Source organism: Salvelinus fontinalis, chromosome 1, assembly GCF_029448725.1.
Source record: "Salvelinus fontinalis isolate EN_2023a chromosome 1, ASM2944872v1, whole genome shotgun sequence".
NCBI classification, from domain to species: Eukaryota; Metazoa; Chordata; class Actinopteri; order Salmoniformes; family Salmonidae; genus Salvelinus; species Salvelinus fontinalis.
In genome coordinates, this window is record NC_074665.1 from 33511221 (window position 1) to 33527367 (window position 16147).

The 16147-nt window shown below is 46.3% G+C and overlaps 1 protein-coding gene across 1 annotated transcript in view; it reads right to left on the reverse strand.

Moving 5' to 3' along the window:
• Positions 1-1646: 1646 nt before the first annotated feature.
• Positions 1647-16147, reverse strand: part of LOC129853360 (brorin-like) — a 48144-nt gene continuing 33643 nt past the window's right edge. The window contains exon 4 of the mRNA XM_055919315.1: positions 1647-2531. Within this exon, the coding sequence (XP_055775290.1) occupies positions 2389-2531 (143 nt within the window). The 3' untranslated portion in view covers positions 1647-2388. The remainder of the gene's footprint in view (positions 2532-16147) is intronic.

A 16147-nucleotide genomic window follows, 5' to 3' on the forward strand; every position in this document is an offset into this window, starting at 1 on the left:
GGACCAGACAGGACTGGTAAAAAGTGCTCTTCTCTGTCGAGTCGCGGTTTTGTCTCACCAGGGGTGATGGGTGGATTGGTGTTTATTGTCGAAGGAATGAGCATTACACCAAGGCCTGTACTCTGGAGCGGGATCACTTTGGAGGTGGAGGGTCCGTCATGGTCTGGGGCAGTGTGCCACAGCATCATCAGACTGAGCTTGTTGTCATTGCAGGCAATCTCGACGCTGTGCGTTACAGGGAAGACATCTTCCTCCCTCATGTGGTACCCTTCCTGCAGGCTCATCCTGACATGACCCTCCAGCAAGACAATGTCACCAGCCATACTTCTCGTTCTGTGCGTGATTTCCTGCAAGACAGGAATGCCAGTGTTCTGCCATGGCCAGCGAAGAGCCCGGATCTCAATCCCATTGAGCACGTCTGGAACCTGTTGGATCGGAGGGTGAGGGCTAGGGCCATTCTCCCCAGAAATGTCCGGGAACTTGCAGGTGCCATGGTGGAAGAGTGTGGTAACATCTCACAGCAAGAACTGGCAAATTTGGTGCAGTCCATGAGGAGGAGATGCATTGCAGTACTTAATGCAGCTGGTGGCCACCAGATACTGACTGTTACTTTTGATTTCGACCCCCTCTTTGTTCAGGGACACATTTTTCCATTTCTGTTAGTCACACGTCTGTGGAACTTGTTCAGTTTATGTCTCAGTTGTTGAATCTTGTTATGTTCATACAGCTATTTACACATGTTAAGTTGGCTGAAAATAAACGCAGTTGACAATGAGAGGACGTTTATTTTTTTGCTGTTTAGATGTATACATATCTGGTACTACTACAACAGATCACACTGTGAGTGAAAATGGCTCAATACAAAAATAGAGCTGAACACTAAATCCACCATTACAGATTTTGTCTCCAACCCAGGAGCTGGTTTTAGTACCCAATTATACAGTGCATTCGGAAAGTATTCAGACCCCTTTTCCACATTTTGTTACAGTACAGCCTTATTAAAAAAATAAAAAAATAAATCCCTCATCAATCTACACACAATACCCCATACTGATGAAGCAAAAACAGGTTTTAGAATGAGGCTGTATGTAACAAAATGTGGAAAAAGGGAAGGGGTCTGAATACTTTCCAAATGCACTGTATCATGGCATTGTACTGTCTTTTCATCATTAGCCTACCTGTATGATTAAAGACAACCTTCTCTCTTTCCTAAATATTCATTCTGACTGACATATTCCCAGTCAGCAAAGCTTTTACATCTGGGAAAGAGAGCCGGAAGTGGGGATCAACGTAATTAGAGCCCAGTCTCCTCCTTATTAATTCAGTTCAAAATAACACGATTCCAGCTTATGTCCTTAGGCAGATTTTATGGAAATTCAAGATTTTCAGTTACCATTGGACCTCTATTGTAATGCAGATAGCTGTTGCATATTAATTGGCACAATTGTTTAATACTTTCATCTATGTTCTCTTGACAGTCTATGAAATATTAACCATCAGCTCTTGCATCAAGCATATAAAAACAGTCTCGTGAGCTAACAGTTGCAAAAATTAAATATCTAAATCTATATGAATCAATAGGATGTGTGCTACGACATCTACAAACTGTATTTGGGTCAAGGAATTGATATTACCATACAACCACCTACAGTGCACAGGTTGCTGTTTATTTTAAACATGAATACATAATAGAGAACTGCTTACAAAATGCACATAAAATCAAAACACATCAAAATGGCAAGAAAACTGAGCTAAATCATTAAACAGTCAAGTAATTTCTTACATTTCTTCAATAAGTCATTTTCAAAATTGCGTTAAGTTGTCATATTGAAACCTTACCAATTGGTTAACTTCAGGTAATGACACTGCCTCTCTGTAGGCTATGGTTTCTACCTCTATAAAACACAGACAGCTGTACAGTAAGGATTCTATACATTCCATGATGTTTATTTGACCTATAACCCCAATACATAGCAGCTTAATAAAATACAGTGCCTATAAAAAATATATTTTGGCTAGTTTATAGTTTTTCTACTATATATCTCCATAAATAATTCAGTACATAGATAAATAGATATTCTGTATGTGGATTACAAATCTTCATACAAAGCTTGATTTAATAATCCATGTGATTATAAATGCAGAAATCATACGGTCTGGAGGGTGACCCTGACGTCAGGTTTAGACTGAGTGAAGGCTGCGTTGGGTTAGCCTGGTCAAACCAGAATGAACACTGCGCTCACCATTGTTTGTGCTCAACAGCGTTCACTTTGGTTTAGTCAGGCTAGCATTGAGTTGCGTACTTACTGGCAATTATCATGGTGGGAGCACCTATGGCCCCATAGCCCCTGCCCCCATGCCCACTTCCAGTGCCAGTCTCTAGTTCTGCTAGCATTCATTCTTGCTGCAGGTGGCCTGACGCTCAATCTGCCACGTGCCCTCCTCATACGTGCAGTAACAGATTGAACACTCATCAATCTTCACCTCACGTCCAGCTGGGATCACTTGTGTGTCTGCATAACAGTTTGGCCCTGGCAAAAGAGGAATTGAATAAACTGTTAAATTGGTCTCAGTCAATCTCATGATCTTGTATACAGTCAATCCAAGACCTGAAAAAAAGTTTAGTGGGATTGTGGTTGGAGTGGATGGAATGGCAGACACAGTAGGGCCATTCCACCCACTCTAACAATGATCCCACTGAGCTGTTTATCATTTGGCTAAATGGAAGACATGCCTTAATTCGTTGCCCTTCATTGGATTGTCTCTCTGATGAAAGATAATGTTACTGATGCACAAATGACCATTAACCAAAAATATTTACTAATAGTTGTAAACAAAACCATTTCAACATCATGAGCATATCAAGCAACATACCATACAACATACTGTACAACTTTGTAAAACACAGATATCCAATGGATACTACAGGAAAAGGAGGGCCGAACAGGCCCGAATTAACATCGACGGGGCTGCAGTGGAGCAGGTTGAGAGCTTCAAGTTCCTTGGTGTCCACATCACCAACAAACTATCATGGTCCAAACACACCAAGACAGTCGTGAAGAGGGCACGACAACACCGTTTCCCTCTCAGGAGACTGAAAAGATTTGGCATGATCCCCAAATACACAAAAAGTTCTACAGCTGCACCATCGAGAGCATCCTGACCGGTTGCTTCACCGCATGGTATGGCAACTGCTCGGCATCTGACCATAAGGCGCTAAGGAGGGTAAAGCGTACAGCCCAGTACATCACTGGGGCCAAGCTTCCTGTCATCCAGGACCTACACTACCGTTCAAAAGTTTGGGGTCACTTAGAAATTCTTGTTTTTGAAAGAAAAGCACATTTTTTGTCCATTAAAATAACATCAAATTGATCCGAAATATAGTGTAGACATTGTAAATGTTGTAAATGACTATAGTAGCTGGAAAAGGCGTACAGAGGCCCATTATCAGCAACCATCACTCCTGTGTTCCAATGGCACGTTGTGTTAGCTAATCCAAGTTGATCATTTTAAAAGGCTAATTGATCATTAGAAAACCCTTTTGCACTTATGTTAGCACAGCTGAAAACAGTTTTTTTTAAAATGAAATAAGCAATAAAACTGGCCGTCTTTAGACTAGTTGAGTATCTGGAGCATCAGCATTTGTGGGTTCCATTACAGGCTCAAAATTTTCAGAAACAAATAACTTTCTTCTGAAACTCGTCAGTCTATTCTTGTTCTGAGAAACGAAGGCTATTCTATGCGAGAAATTTCCAATAAGCTGAAGTTCTTGTACAACGCTGTGTACTACTCCCTTCACAGAACAGCACAAACTGTCTCCAACCAGAATAGAAAGAGGAGTGGCAGGCCCCGGTGCACAACTGAGCAAGAGGACAAGTGCATTAGCGAGTTCCGGGTTGGAGCGAGTAGTCGCATTTCGCTTCGCTCCACAGGTAGTATTACATTTAATTTCATTTCATTACAGTACAACGGTTTGATTTGTTTGATCTTAGCACTTTTTTTCTTAGCTAGCTACATAGCCGTCTTTGTATCAAAGATAATTGTGTAGTTTAGATTATTATCGAATTATCGAATCTTCTAACGTTGTCAACACTGCTAGCTAGCCAGCTAGCCAACTTCTACAGAAACAGTACAACGGAACGATTTGATTAGTGTAGTGTTAGCTAGCTACATAGTTGTCTTTGCTGTCTTTGTATCTAAGATAATTGTGTAGTTTAGAGTAATTATCTAGCCAGTTATCGAGGTTACCTAGCCAGCTCCACTTTCAAACAAAGTCAGCTAGCCAGCTATTTTCACCGGCCTAACGTTGTCAACACTGCTAGCTAGCCAGCTAGCCAACTTCTACCGAAACAGTACAACGGAACGATTTGATTAGTGTAGTGTTAGCTAGCTACTTAGTTGTCTTTGCTGTCCTTGTATCTAAGATAATTGTGTAGTTTAGAGTAATTATCTAGCCAGTTATCGAGGTTACCTAGCCAGTTATCGAGGCTACCTAGCCAGCAACACTTTCAAACAAAGTCAACAACGCAGCCACTGCTAGCTAGCCTACTTCACCAGTCAGCAGTACTGCATAATTTTTTTTATTTTTTTTAAATTTATTTATTTTTATCCCCTTTTCTCCCCAATTTTTCGTGGTATCCAATCGCTAGTAATTACTATCTTGTCTCATCGCTACAACTCCCGTACGGGCTCGGGAGAGACGAAGGTCGAAAGCCATGCGTCCTCCGAAGCACAACCCAACCAAGCCGCACTGCTTCTTTAACACAGCGCGCCTCCAACCCGGAAGCCAGCCGCGCCAATGTGTCGGAGGAAACACCGTGCACCTGGCCCCCTTGGTTAGCGCGCACTGCGCCCAGCCCGCCACAGGAGTCGCTGGAGCGCGATGAGACAAGGAAATCCCTACCGGCCAAACCCTCCCTAACCCGGACGACGCTAGCCCAATTGTGCCGGACGATTGTGCCGGTCCCGGACGACGCTAGCCCAATCGAACCCAGAGACTCTGGTGGCGCAGTTAGCACTGCGATGCAGTGCCCTAGACCACTGCGCCACCCGGGAGGCCCAGTACTGCATCATTTTAATAATTTTAGTCAATAAGATTTTTGCTACGTAAGCTTAACTTTCTGAACATTCGAGACGTGTAGTCCACTTGTCATTCCAATCTCCTTTGCATTAGCGTAGCCTCTTCTGTAGCCTGTCAACTATGTGTCTGTCTATCCCTGTTCTCTCCTCTCTGCACAGACCATACAAACGCTTCACACCACGTGGCCGCTGCCACCCTAACCTGGTGGTCCCAGCGCGCACGACCCACGTGGAGTTCCAGGTCTCCGGCAGCCTCTGGAACTGCCGATCTGCGGCCAACGAGGCAGAGTTCATCTCAGCCTATGCTTCCCTCCAGTCCCTCGACTTCTTGGCACTGACGGAAACATGGATTACCACAGATAACACTGCTACTCCTACTGCTCTCTCCTCGTCTGCCCACGTGTTCTCGCACACCCCGAGAGCTTCTGGTCAGCGGGGTGGTGGCACTGGGATCCTCATCTCTCCCAAGTGGACATTCTCTCTTTCTCCCCTGACCCATCTGTCTATCGCCTCCTTTGAATTCCATGCTGTCACAGTTACCAGCCCTTTCAAGCTTAACATCCTTATCATTTATCGCCCTCCAGGTTCCCTTGGAGAGTTCATCAATGAGCTTGACGCCTTGATAAGTTCCTTCCCTGAGGATGGCTCACCTCTCACAGTTCTGGGTGACTTTAACCTCCCCACATCTACCTTTGACTCATTCCTCTCTGCCTCCCTCTTTCCACTCCTCTCCTCTTTTGACCTCACCCTCTCACCTTCCCCCCCTACTCACAAGGCAGGCAATGCGCTTGACCTCATCTTTACTAGATGCTGTTCTTCCACTAATCTCATTGCAACTCCCCTCCAAGTCTCCGACCACTACCTTGTATCCTTTTCCCTCTCGCTCTCATCCAACACTTCCCACTCTGCCCCTACTCGGATGGTATCGCGCCGTCCAAACCTTCGCTCTCTCTCCCCCGCTACTCTCTCCTCTTCCATCCTATCATCTCTTCCCTCTGCTCAAACCTTCTCCAACCTATCTCCTGATTCTGCCTCCCCAACCCTCCTCTCCTCCCTTTCTGCATCCTTTGACTCTCTATGTCCCCTATCCTCCAGGCCGGCTCGGTCCTCCCCTCCTGCTCCGTGGCTCGACGACTCATTGCAAGCTCACAGCACAGGGCTCCGGGCAGCCGAGTGGAAATGGAGGAGAACTCGCCTCCCTGCGTACCTGGCATCCTTTCACTCCCTCCGCTCTACATTTTCCTCTTCTGTCTCTGCTGCTAAAGCCACTTTCTACCACTCGAAATTCCAAGCATCTGCCTCTAACCCTAGGAAGCTCTTTGCCACCTTCTCCTCCCTCCTGAATCCTCCTCCCCCCCCCCCTCCTCCCTCTCTGCGGATGACTTCGTCAACCATTTTGAAAAGAAGGTTGACGACATCCGATCCTCACACTGCCCTAACCTGTGCTTTGACCTCTTTCTCCCCTCTCTCCCCAGATGAAATCTCGCGTCTTGTGACGGCCGGCCACCCAACAACCTGCCCGCTTGACCCTATCCCCTCCTCTCTTCTCCAGACCATTTCCGGAGACCTTCTCCCTTATCTCACCTCACTCATCAACTCATCCTTGACCACTGGCTACGTCCCTTCCGTCTTCAAGAGAGCGAGAGTTGCACCCCTTCTGAAAAAACCTACACTCGATCCCTCCGATGTCAACAACTACAGACCAGTATCCCTTCTTTCTTTTCTCTCCAAAACTCTTGAACGTGCCGTCCTTGGCCAGCTCTCCTGCTATCTCTCTCAGAATGACCTTCTTGATCCAAATCAGTCAGGTTTCAAGACTAGTCATTCAACTGAGACTGCTCTTCTCTGTGTCACGGAGGCGCTCCGCACTGCTAATGCTAACTCTCTCTCCTCTGCTCTCATCCTTCTAGACCTATTGGCTGCCTTTGATACTGTGAACCATCAGATCCTCCTCTCCACCCTCTCCGAGTTGGGCATCTCCGGCGCGGCCCACACTTGGATTGCGTCCTACCTGACAGGTCGCTCCTACCAGGTGGCGTGGCGAGAATCTGTCTCCTCACCACGTGCTCTCACCACTGGTGTCCCCCAGGGCTCTGTTCTAGGCCCTCTCCTTTTCTCGCTATACACCAAGTCACTTGGCTCTGTCATAACCTCACATGGTCTCTCCTATCATTGCTATGCAGACGACACACAATTAATCTTCTCCTTTCCCCCTTCTGATAACCAGGTGGCGAATCGCATCTCTGCATGTCTGGCAGACATATCAGTGTGGATGACGGATCACCACCTCAAGCTGAACCTCGGCAAGACGGAGCTGCTCTTCCTCCCGGGGAAGGACTGCCCGTTCCATGATCTCGCCATCACGGTTGACAACTCCATTGTGTCCTCCTCCCAGAGCGCTAAGAACCTTGGCGTGATCCTGGACAACACCCTGTCGTTCTCAACTAACATCAAGGCGGTGGCCCGTTCCTGTAGGTTCATGCTCTACAACATCCGCAGAGTACGACCCTGCCTCACACAGGAAGCGGCGCAGGTCCTAATCCAGGCACTTGTCATCTCCCGTCTGGATTACTGCAACTCGCTGTTGGCTGGGCTCCCTGCCTGTGCCATTAAACCCCTACAACTCATCCAGAACGCCGCAGCCCGTCTGGTGTTCAACCTTCCCAAGTTCTCTCACGTCACCCTGCTCCTCCGCTCTCTCCACTGGCTTCCAGTTGAAGCTCGCATCCGCTACAAGACCATGGTGCTTGCCTACGGAGCTGTGAGGGGAACGGCACCTCCGTACCTTCAGGCTCTGATCAGGCCCTACACCCAAACAAGGGCACTGCGTTCATCCACCTTTGGCCTGCTCTCCTCCCTACCTCTGAGGAAGTACAGTTCCCGCTCAGCCCAGTCAAAACTGTTCGCTGCTCTGGCACCCCAATGGTGGAACAAACTCCCTCACGACGCCAGGACAGCGGAGTCAATCACCACCTTCCGGAGACACCTGAAACCCCACCTCTTTAAGGAATACCTAGGATAGGATAAAGTAATCCTTCTAACCCCCCCCCCTTAAAAGATTTAGATGCACTATTGTAAAGTGGCTGTTCCACTGGATATCATAAGGTGAATGCACCAATTTGTAAGTCGCTCTGGATAAGAGCGTCTGCTAAATGACTTAAATGTAAATGTAAATGCATTAGAGTGCCTAGTTTGAGAAACAGATGCCTCACAAGTGTCAACTGGCAGCTTCATTAAATAGTACCCGCAAAATACCAGCCTCAACGTCAACAGTGAAGAGGCGACTCTTGGTAAGTGGTAAAAAAAAAGGTAAGTGAAAGTGTTTGAAGAGGAAATTTTTCTATGGTATGAATCATTTATCTTTCAAAAACAAGGACATTTCTAAGTGACCCCAAACTTTTGAATGGAAGTGTATATACTAGGCGGTGTCAGAGGAAGGCCCAAAAATGTTTCAAATTCTCCAGTCTTCCAAGTCATAGACTGTTCTCTCTGCTACCACATGGCAAGCGTTACCGGAGCGCCAAGTCTAGGTCCAAAAAGCTCCTTAACAGCTTCTTACCCCAAGCAAAAGACTGCTGAACAATTAAATCACATGGCACCCCGGACTACAGTGCCTTGCAAAAGTATTCACCCCCCTTGGCGTTTTTCCTATTTTGTTGCATTACAACCTGTAATTTAAATTTATTTTTATTTGGATTTCATGTAATGGACATACACAGAAGAGTCCAAATTGGTGAAGTGAAATAAAAAAAATTACTTGTTTCAAAAAATAAAATACATTTAAAAAACGGGAAAGTGGTGCGTGCATATCTATTCACCCCCTTTGCTATGAAACCCCCTAAATAAGATCTGGTGCAACCAATTACATTCAGAAGTCACATAATTAGCTAAATAAAGTCCACCTGTGTGCAATCTAAGTGTCACATGATCTGTCACATGATCTCAGTATATATACACCTGTTCTGAAAGGCTCCAGAGTCTGCAACACCACTAAGCAAGGGGCACCACCAAGCAAGCGGCACTATGTAGACCAATGAGCTCTCCAAACAGGTCAGGGACAAAGTTGTGGAGAAGTACAGATCAGGGTTGGGTTATAAAAAAATATCCTAAACTTTGAACATCCCACGGAGCACCATTAAATCCATTATTAAAAAATATAAAGAATATGGCACCACAACATCTGCCAAGAGAGGGCCGCCCACCAAAACTCACAGACCAGGCAAGGAGGGCATTAATCAGAGAGGCAACAAAGAAACCAAAGATAACCCTGAAGGAGCTGCAAAACTCCACAGCGGAGATTAGAGTATCTGTCCATAGGACCACTTTAATCCGTACACTCCACAGAGCTGGGCTTTACAGAAGAGTGTCCAGAAAAAAATAAGCAAAATAAACATGTTTGGTGTTTGCCAAAAGGCATGTGGGAGACTCTGGTCAGATGAGACTAAAATTGAGCTTATTGGCCATCAACGAAAACGCTATGTCTAGCGCAAACCCAACACCTCTCATCACCCCGAGAACAGCATCCATTTTTCATCGGCAGGGACTGGGAAACTGGTCAGAATTGAAGGAATGATGGATGGCGCTAAATACAGGGAAATTCTTGAGGGAAACATGTTTCAGTCTTCCAGAGATTTGAGACTGGGACGGAGGTTCACCTTCCAGCAGGACAATGACCTTAAGCAACACTTGAGTGGATTAAGGGGAAACATTAAAATGTCTCAGAATGGCCTAGTCAAAGCCCAGACCTCAATCCAATTGAGAATCTGTGGTATGACAAAGATTGCTGTCCACCAGCGGAACCCATCAAACTTGAAGGAACTGGAGCAATTTTGCCTTGAAGATTGGGCAAAAATCCCAGTGGCTAGATGTGCCAAGCTTATAGAGACATACTCCAAGAGACTTGCAGCTGTAATTGCTGCAAAAGGTGGCTCTACAAAGTATTGACTTGGGGGGGGGGGGGGGGGGGGGGGTTGAATAGTTATGCACGCTCAAGTTTTCTGTTTTCTTGTCTTCTTTCTTGTTTGTTTCACAATAAAAATATGTTGCATCTTCAAAGTGGTAGGCATGTTGGGTAAATCAAATCATACAAACCCGCCAAAAATCCATTTTAATTCCCAGTTGTAAGGCAACAAAATAGGAAAAAATGCCAAGGGGGTGAATAATTTCGCAAACCACTGTATTTACATTGACCCCCTGTGTATAGCTGTCACGCCCTGGCCTTAGTATTCTTTGTTTTCTTTATTATTTTAGTTAGGTCAGGGTGTGACATGGGGGAATGTTTTGTGTTTTGTCGGTTTTGGGTGGTTATATGGTAAAGGGGGTGTTGGGTGTAGTGTATGGGTTTGTGTTGAGTGTATGTGTCTAGCTGTGTCTATGTTGGGTGTAGTTGTCTAGGAAAGTCTATGGTTGCCTGAATGGGTTCCCAATTAGAGACAGCTGATTTCTGTTGTCTCTGATTGGGAGCCATATTTAAGGTAGCCATAGGCTTTAGTTTGTTGTGGGTAATTGTCTATGTTGAACGTTTGTAGCCTGTGTGTGTGCACAACGTTTATTAGCTTCACGGTCGTTTATTGTTTTGGTTAGTTTGTAAGTGTTTTTGTTTCGTTTTTCCTTCTTCTCAATAAAAGGAAGATGGCTTATTTTCCAAATGCTGCGTTTTGGTCCGTCTCTCCCCCACACGATCGTGACAGAATTACCCACCAATGCAGGACCAAGCGGCATGTAAAGCGGCAACAGGACCCACCTACACAGGATTCTTGGACATGGGAGGAGATACTGGATGGTAAGGGACCTTGGGCACAACCGGGAGAATATCGCCTCCCTCGTGAAGAGCTGGAGGCAGCGAAAGCCGAGAGGAGGCGATATGAGGAGGCAGCACGGAAGCAAGGCTGGAGACCCGTGAGTAGTACCCAAAAATTTGGGGAGTGTGGCGAGTCCAGATGGGAGATCTGCGTCAACTTCCCGTGCTACCCGTGAGGACTCTAAGAGGGAACCTGAGCCAGTCGGGCTGATATTGGAGGTGAGCAATGGGAATGATACAGAGACTGTTAAGGATTTATTGGGGAGGTTGGAAGAGAGAAAAATGAGGGAGCTGCTGTGTTGGTGCGTGAGGCACAAGATCCACCCGACAGAGCGTGTGCGGGATGTGATGTTACCTGAGTCAGCTCTACATGCTCGTCCTGATGTGCGTGCTAACCGTCTGGGAATGACAGTCCTACGAACCAGGCCTCCTGTACGCCTCCCTAGTCCTGCACCTCCTGTATTAGCCCCATGTACTAACTCTCCTGTGACAGTCCCCAGCCCAGTACCACCAGTGCCTCCTCCACGCACTAGCCCTATGGTGCGTGTCTCCAGCCCTTTACCACCAGTGCCTAAACCACGCACCAAGCCTCCTGTGTGTTCCCAGAGTCCTGTGCGTCCTGTTGCTGCTCCCCGCACTAGCCCTGAGATGCGTGTCCCCAGTCCGGTACCACCAGTTCCGGCACCACGCACTAGGCCTAATGTGCGCTCCCAGGGTCCAGTATGCCCTGTCCCTTATCCCCGCACTAGCCCTGAGATGCGTGTCCCCAGTCCGGTACCACCAGTTCCGGCATCACGCACTAGGCCTAATGTGCGCTCCCAGGGTCCAGTATGCCCTGTTCCTTCTCCCCGCACTAGCCCTGAGATGCGTGTCCCCAGCCCGGTATCACCAGTTCCGGCACCACGCACCAGGCCTACAGTGCGCCTCAGCCGGCCAGAGTCTGAGCCATCCGTCTACCCAGCGCCATCTGAGCCATCCGTCTACCCAGCGCCATCTGAGCCATCCGTCTGCCCCGAGCCATTAGAGCCGCCCGTCTGTCCCGAGCCGTTCGTCAGTCAGGAGCCGCTAGAGCCATTCGTCAGACAGGATCTGCCAGAGCCGCCAACCAGACAGGATCTGCCAGAGCCGCCAACCAGACAGGATCTGCCAGAGCCGGCAACCAGACAGGATCTGCCAGATCCGCCAGCCAGCCATGTGCAGCCAGATCCGCCAGCCAGCCATGTGCAGCCAGATCCGTCAGCCAGCCATGAGCAGCCAGATCCGTCAGCCAGCCATGAGCAGCCAGATCCGTCAGCCAGCCATGGGCCGTCCCTGAGTCCGGAGCTGCCGTCCCTCAGTCCGGAGCTGCCGTCCCTCATTCCGGAGCTGCCGTCCCTCAGTCCGGAGCTGCCGTCCCTCAGTCCGGAGCTGCCGTCCCTCAGTCCGGAGCTGCCGTCCCTCAGTCCGGAGCTGCCGTCCCTCAGTCCGGAGCTGCCGTCCCTCAGTCCGGAGCTGCCGTCCCTCAGTCCGGAGCTGCCGTCCCTCAGTCCGGAGCTGCCGTTCCTCAGTCCGGAGCTGCCCCTTATCCTGGTGCTGCCCCTTATCCTGGTGCTCTCCCTTATCCTGGTGCTGCCCCTTATCCTGGTACTACCCCTTAGTCCGGAGCTGCCCCTTAGTCCGGAGCTGCCCCTTAGTCCGGAACTGCCCCTTAGTCCGGAACTGCCCCTTAATTCAGTGGGGTTAATGTGGAGGGGGGCCATTTGGAGGAAGCTACGGAGGCGGTTAGTGACTGTGGTGGGGTGGGGACCACGACCAGTGCCGGAGCCGCCACCGTGGAAGGAAGCCCACCCAGACCCTCCCCTAGACTGTGTGCTGGTGCGCCCGGAGTTCGCACCTTAAGGGGGGGGGGGGGTTATGTCACGCCCTGGCCTTAGAATATTCTTTGTTTTCTTTATTATTTTAGTTAGGTCAGGGTGTGACATGGGGGAATGTTTTGTGTTTTGTCGGTTTTGGGTGGTTATATGGTAAAGGGGGTGTTGGGTGTAGTGTATGGGTTTGTGTTGAGTGTATGTGTCTAGCTGTGTCTATGTTGGGTGTAGTTGTCTAGGAAAGTCTATGGTTGCCTGAATGGGTTCCCAATTAGAGACAGCTGATTTCTGTTGTCTCTGATTGGGAGCCATATTTAAGGTAGCCATAGGCTTTAGTTTGTTGTGGGTAATTGTCTATGTTGAACGTTTGTAGCCTGTGTGTGTGCACGACGTTTATTAGCTTCACGTCGTTTATTGTTTTGGTTAGTTTGTAAGTGTTTTTGTTTCGTTTTTCCTTCTTCTCAATAAAAGGAAGATGGCTTATTTTCCAAATGCTGCGTTTTGGTCCGTCTCTCCTCCACACGATCGTGACAATAGCCTCGTTATTGCTATTTTATTGTGTTACTTTTCATTTTATTTTTTACTTTAGTTTATTTAGTAAATATTTTCTAAACTCTATTTCTTGAACTGCATTGTTGGTTAAGGGCTTGTAAGTAAGCATTTCATGGTAAGGTCCACACCTGTTGTATTCGGCGCATGTGACAAATAAAAACATTGATTTCATAAAGGATGCAGTTGCAATGAAATGTACAATCTCTGTTCAACAATCGTCAGTTACACGTAACCTACATTATAACCTACTTAGCTCTGGTTCCCAATGTGAAACATTAGCCATTGTCTCGAGAAACCCCATCTGTCTTTCCCGACTGGCGAAAAAGATATTCACATAAATCACCCCTTCAAGCAGCATGGACCCAAATACCCACTCCTGAAGCTGCAGCCACGACATGGCATACAGCTGCAGGGAATGGTTTCTCCTTTAACATGGGCTTGAGCAACACTATTCTACTATTAAGATGCCGCTGAAACTGATAAATTGCAAGTCTTTCAGCTGAAGCAAAGGAATCTTCACTGGACAGAAACACTAAGGAAAAGCATGCTGGCGCATCAATCAATAAGCATCAATCAATAAGCATCAATCAATAAGCAACAATCAATAAGCATCAATCAGTAATGAACAGTTTGTTGAGGCTGTAAAAATGTGAGCACTCACACATTTATAACTCTTCAAATGGAAACTGAAGAAACCCTCCCTGAATAACAACTCACCACATGTCCCTGTCTGCTGTCGCAATTGATTCATTAATAACAAGCTAAATATTGCCTCAAGGATAGTCCATCAAAATTATTGAGACACACTTCTGAATGAACAAACTGGCATGTAATCATATGTTTGACACTATAAAGAGGTAGACTGCACCCCAACACAAATCAGAAGAAATGGTATTATGCAGCCAAGACTTAAGCGACAGCCTGTCATCAATTTGTGCACAGAATGATTAGCATGACACTCATTCCTATTAATTGATGCACCCATTCTGTGCTTCGCTGTGCTTACTCATTGCTGTTACCCTTTATTTTTTGCTTAGCACTTGAACACCCACCTTTTAGTCACAGTGGCTTCATTAACACATCTCTCTTCTCTCTGAGAGTAGATAGTGTTTTTATCTGAACACATGAAATGGGCCTCAAAAGAGCATTATCCACCATTAATAACCTCCAGCATCAGACTGTATCAGAAAACACAAATGGACAGTCCAAAATGTGCTTGTGTAATATGCAGGTACTGAAAACTTGTCCCAAAATGTCACTAAGCAGGTGGACTGAGTGTGAAAGGAACAACCATTACCATTACCAGATGAGAGAAATCAGGGACACCTTAATGCTCCACTTTTCTGGCTCTGAGAGCTGAAGTAAAGGAAATAGCAGAATAGACAAAAATCACTTCCCCGTAATGCAGTTCCTTAGTACATATGCATTATGAATGCAGCAAAATGCCTTGGCTTTGTGAAAATGGTAAGTGAAAGTGTTTGAAGAGGGAGCAGTGATTTTTCTATGGTATGAATCATTTACTTCCCAACATGTTGCAATAGAATGAGTGTGTAGTCTTGAATATGTGCTGTCACATGTTAAATGTCATCTTTTTATTCTAGTCTAGTAAAATGCATAAGCTGACGCACAACCCATTTTTTTTTGTAGAGGTGCTGAATAACAGAGAGTGAACTATGAGAATAATTAGAGTGTGTGACTTTGTTTCTTTCTTTTTTCTCTTTTTATTCCGGAACAATGCTGTAAGACAGCAGAAGGTTTTATCTTGTGAAGCGACAGGGTATATTAGGTTTTAGTGTTTATCTAGAAGTAGAGCATTTTCCATTCTTGTTTATCTCAAGCTGTCACTAGCTAGGTTTCCATCCAATTGGCTACAGATTTTAATGTGAATATTCTAAAATCCGTATGAAAACAGTGGTGGAAAAAGTACTCAATTGTCATACTTGAGTAGAAGTAAAGATACCTTAATAGAAAAGGACTCAAGTAAGTCACACAGTAAAATTCTACTTGAGTAAAAGTCAAAGTATTTGGTTTAAAATATACTTAAGTATCAAAAGTAAATGTAATTGCTAAAATATACTTAAGTATCAAAAGTAAAATTATAAATCATTTCAAATTCCTTACATTTAGCAAACCAGACGGCACCACTTTTTAGTTTTTTAATTATTTACAGATAGCCAGGGGGACACTCCGACATTCAAACATAATTTACAAATGAAGCATGTGTGTTTAGTGAGTCCGCCAGATCGGATGCAGTAGGGATGACCAGGGATGTTCTGTTGATAAGTGCGTGAATTGGACAATTATCTTGTCCTACTAAGCATTCAAAATGTAACAAGTACTTTTGGGTGTCAAGGAAAATGTATGGAGTAAAATGTACAATATTTTCTTAAGGAATGTAGTGAAGTGAAAGTAAAATTAATCAAAAACATAAATAGTATGTGCACATTTGTGGCCTGCTGGAGGTCATTTTGCAGGGCTCTGGCAGTGCACATCCTTGCACAAAGGCGGAGGTAACGGTCCTGCTGCTGGGTTGTTGCCCTCCTACGGCCTCCTCCACGTCTCCTGATGTACTGGCCTGTCTCCTGGTAGCGCCTCCATGCTCTGGACACTACGCTGACAGACACAGCAAACCTTTTTGCCACAGCTCGCATTGATGTGCCATCCTGGATGAACTTTACTCCCTGAGCCACTTGTGTGTGGGTTGTAGACTCCGTCTCATGCTACCACTAGAGTGAAAGCACCACCAGCATTCAAAAGTGACCAAAACATCAGCCAGGAAGCATAGGAACTGAGAAGTGGTCTGTGGTCAGCACCTGCAGAACCATTCCTTTATTGCGGGTGTCTTACTAATTGCCTATCATTTCCACCT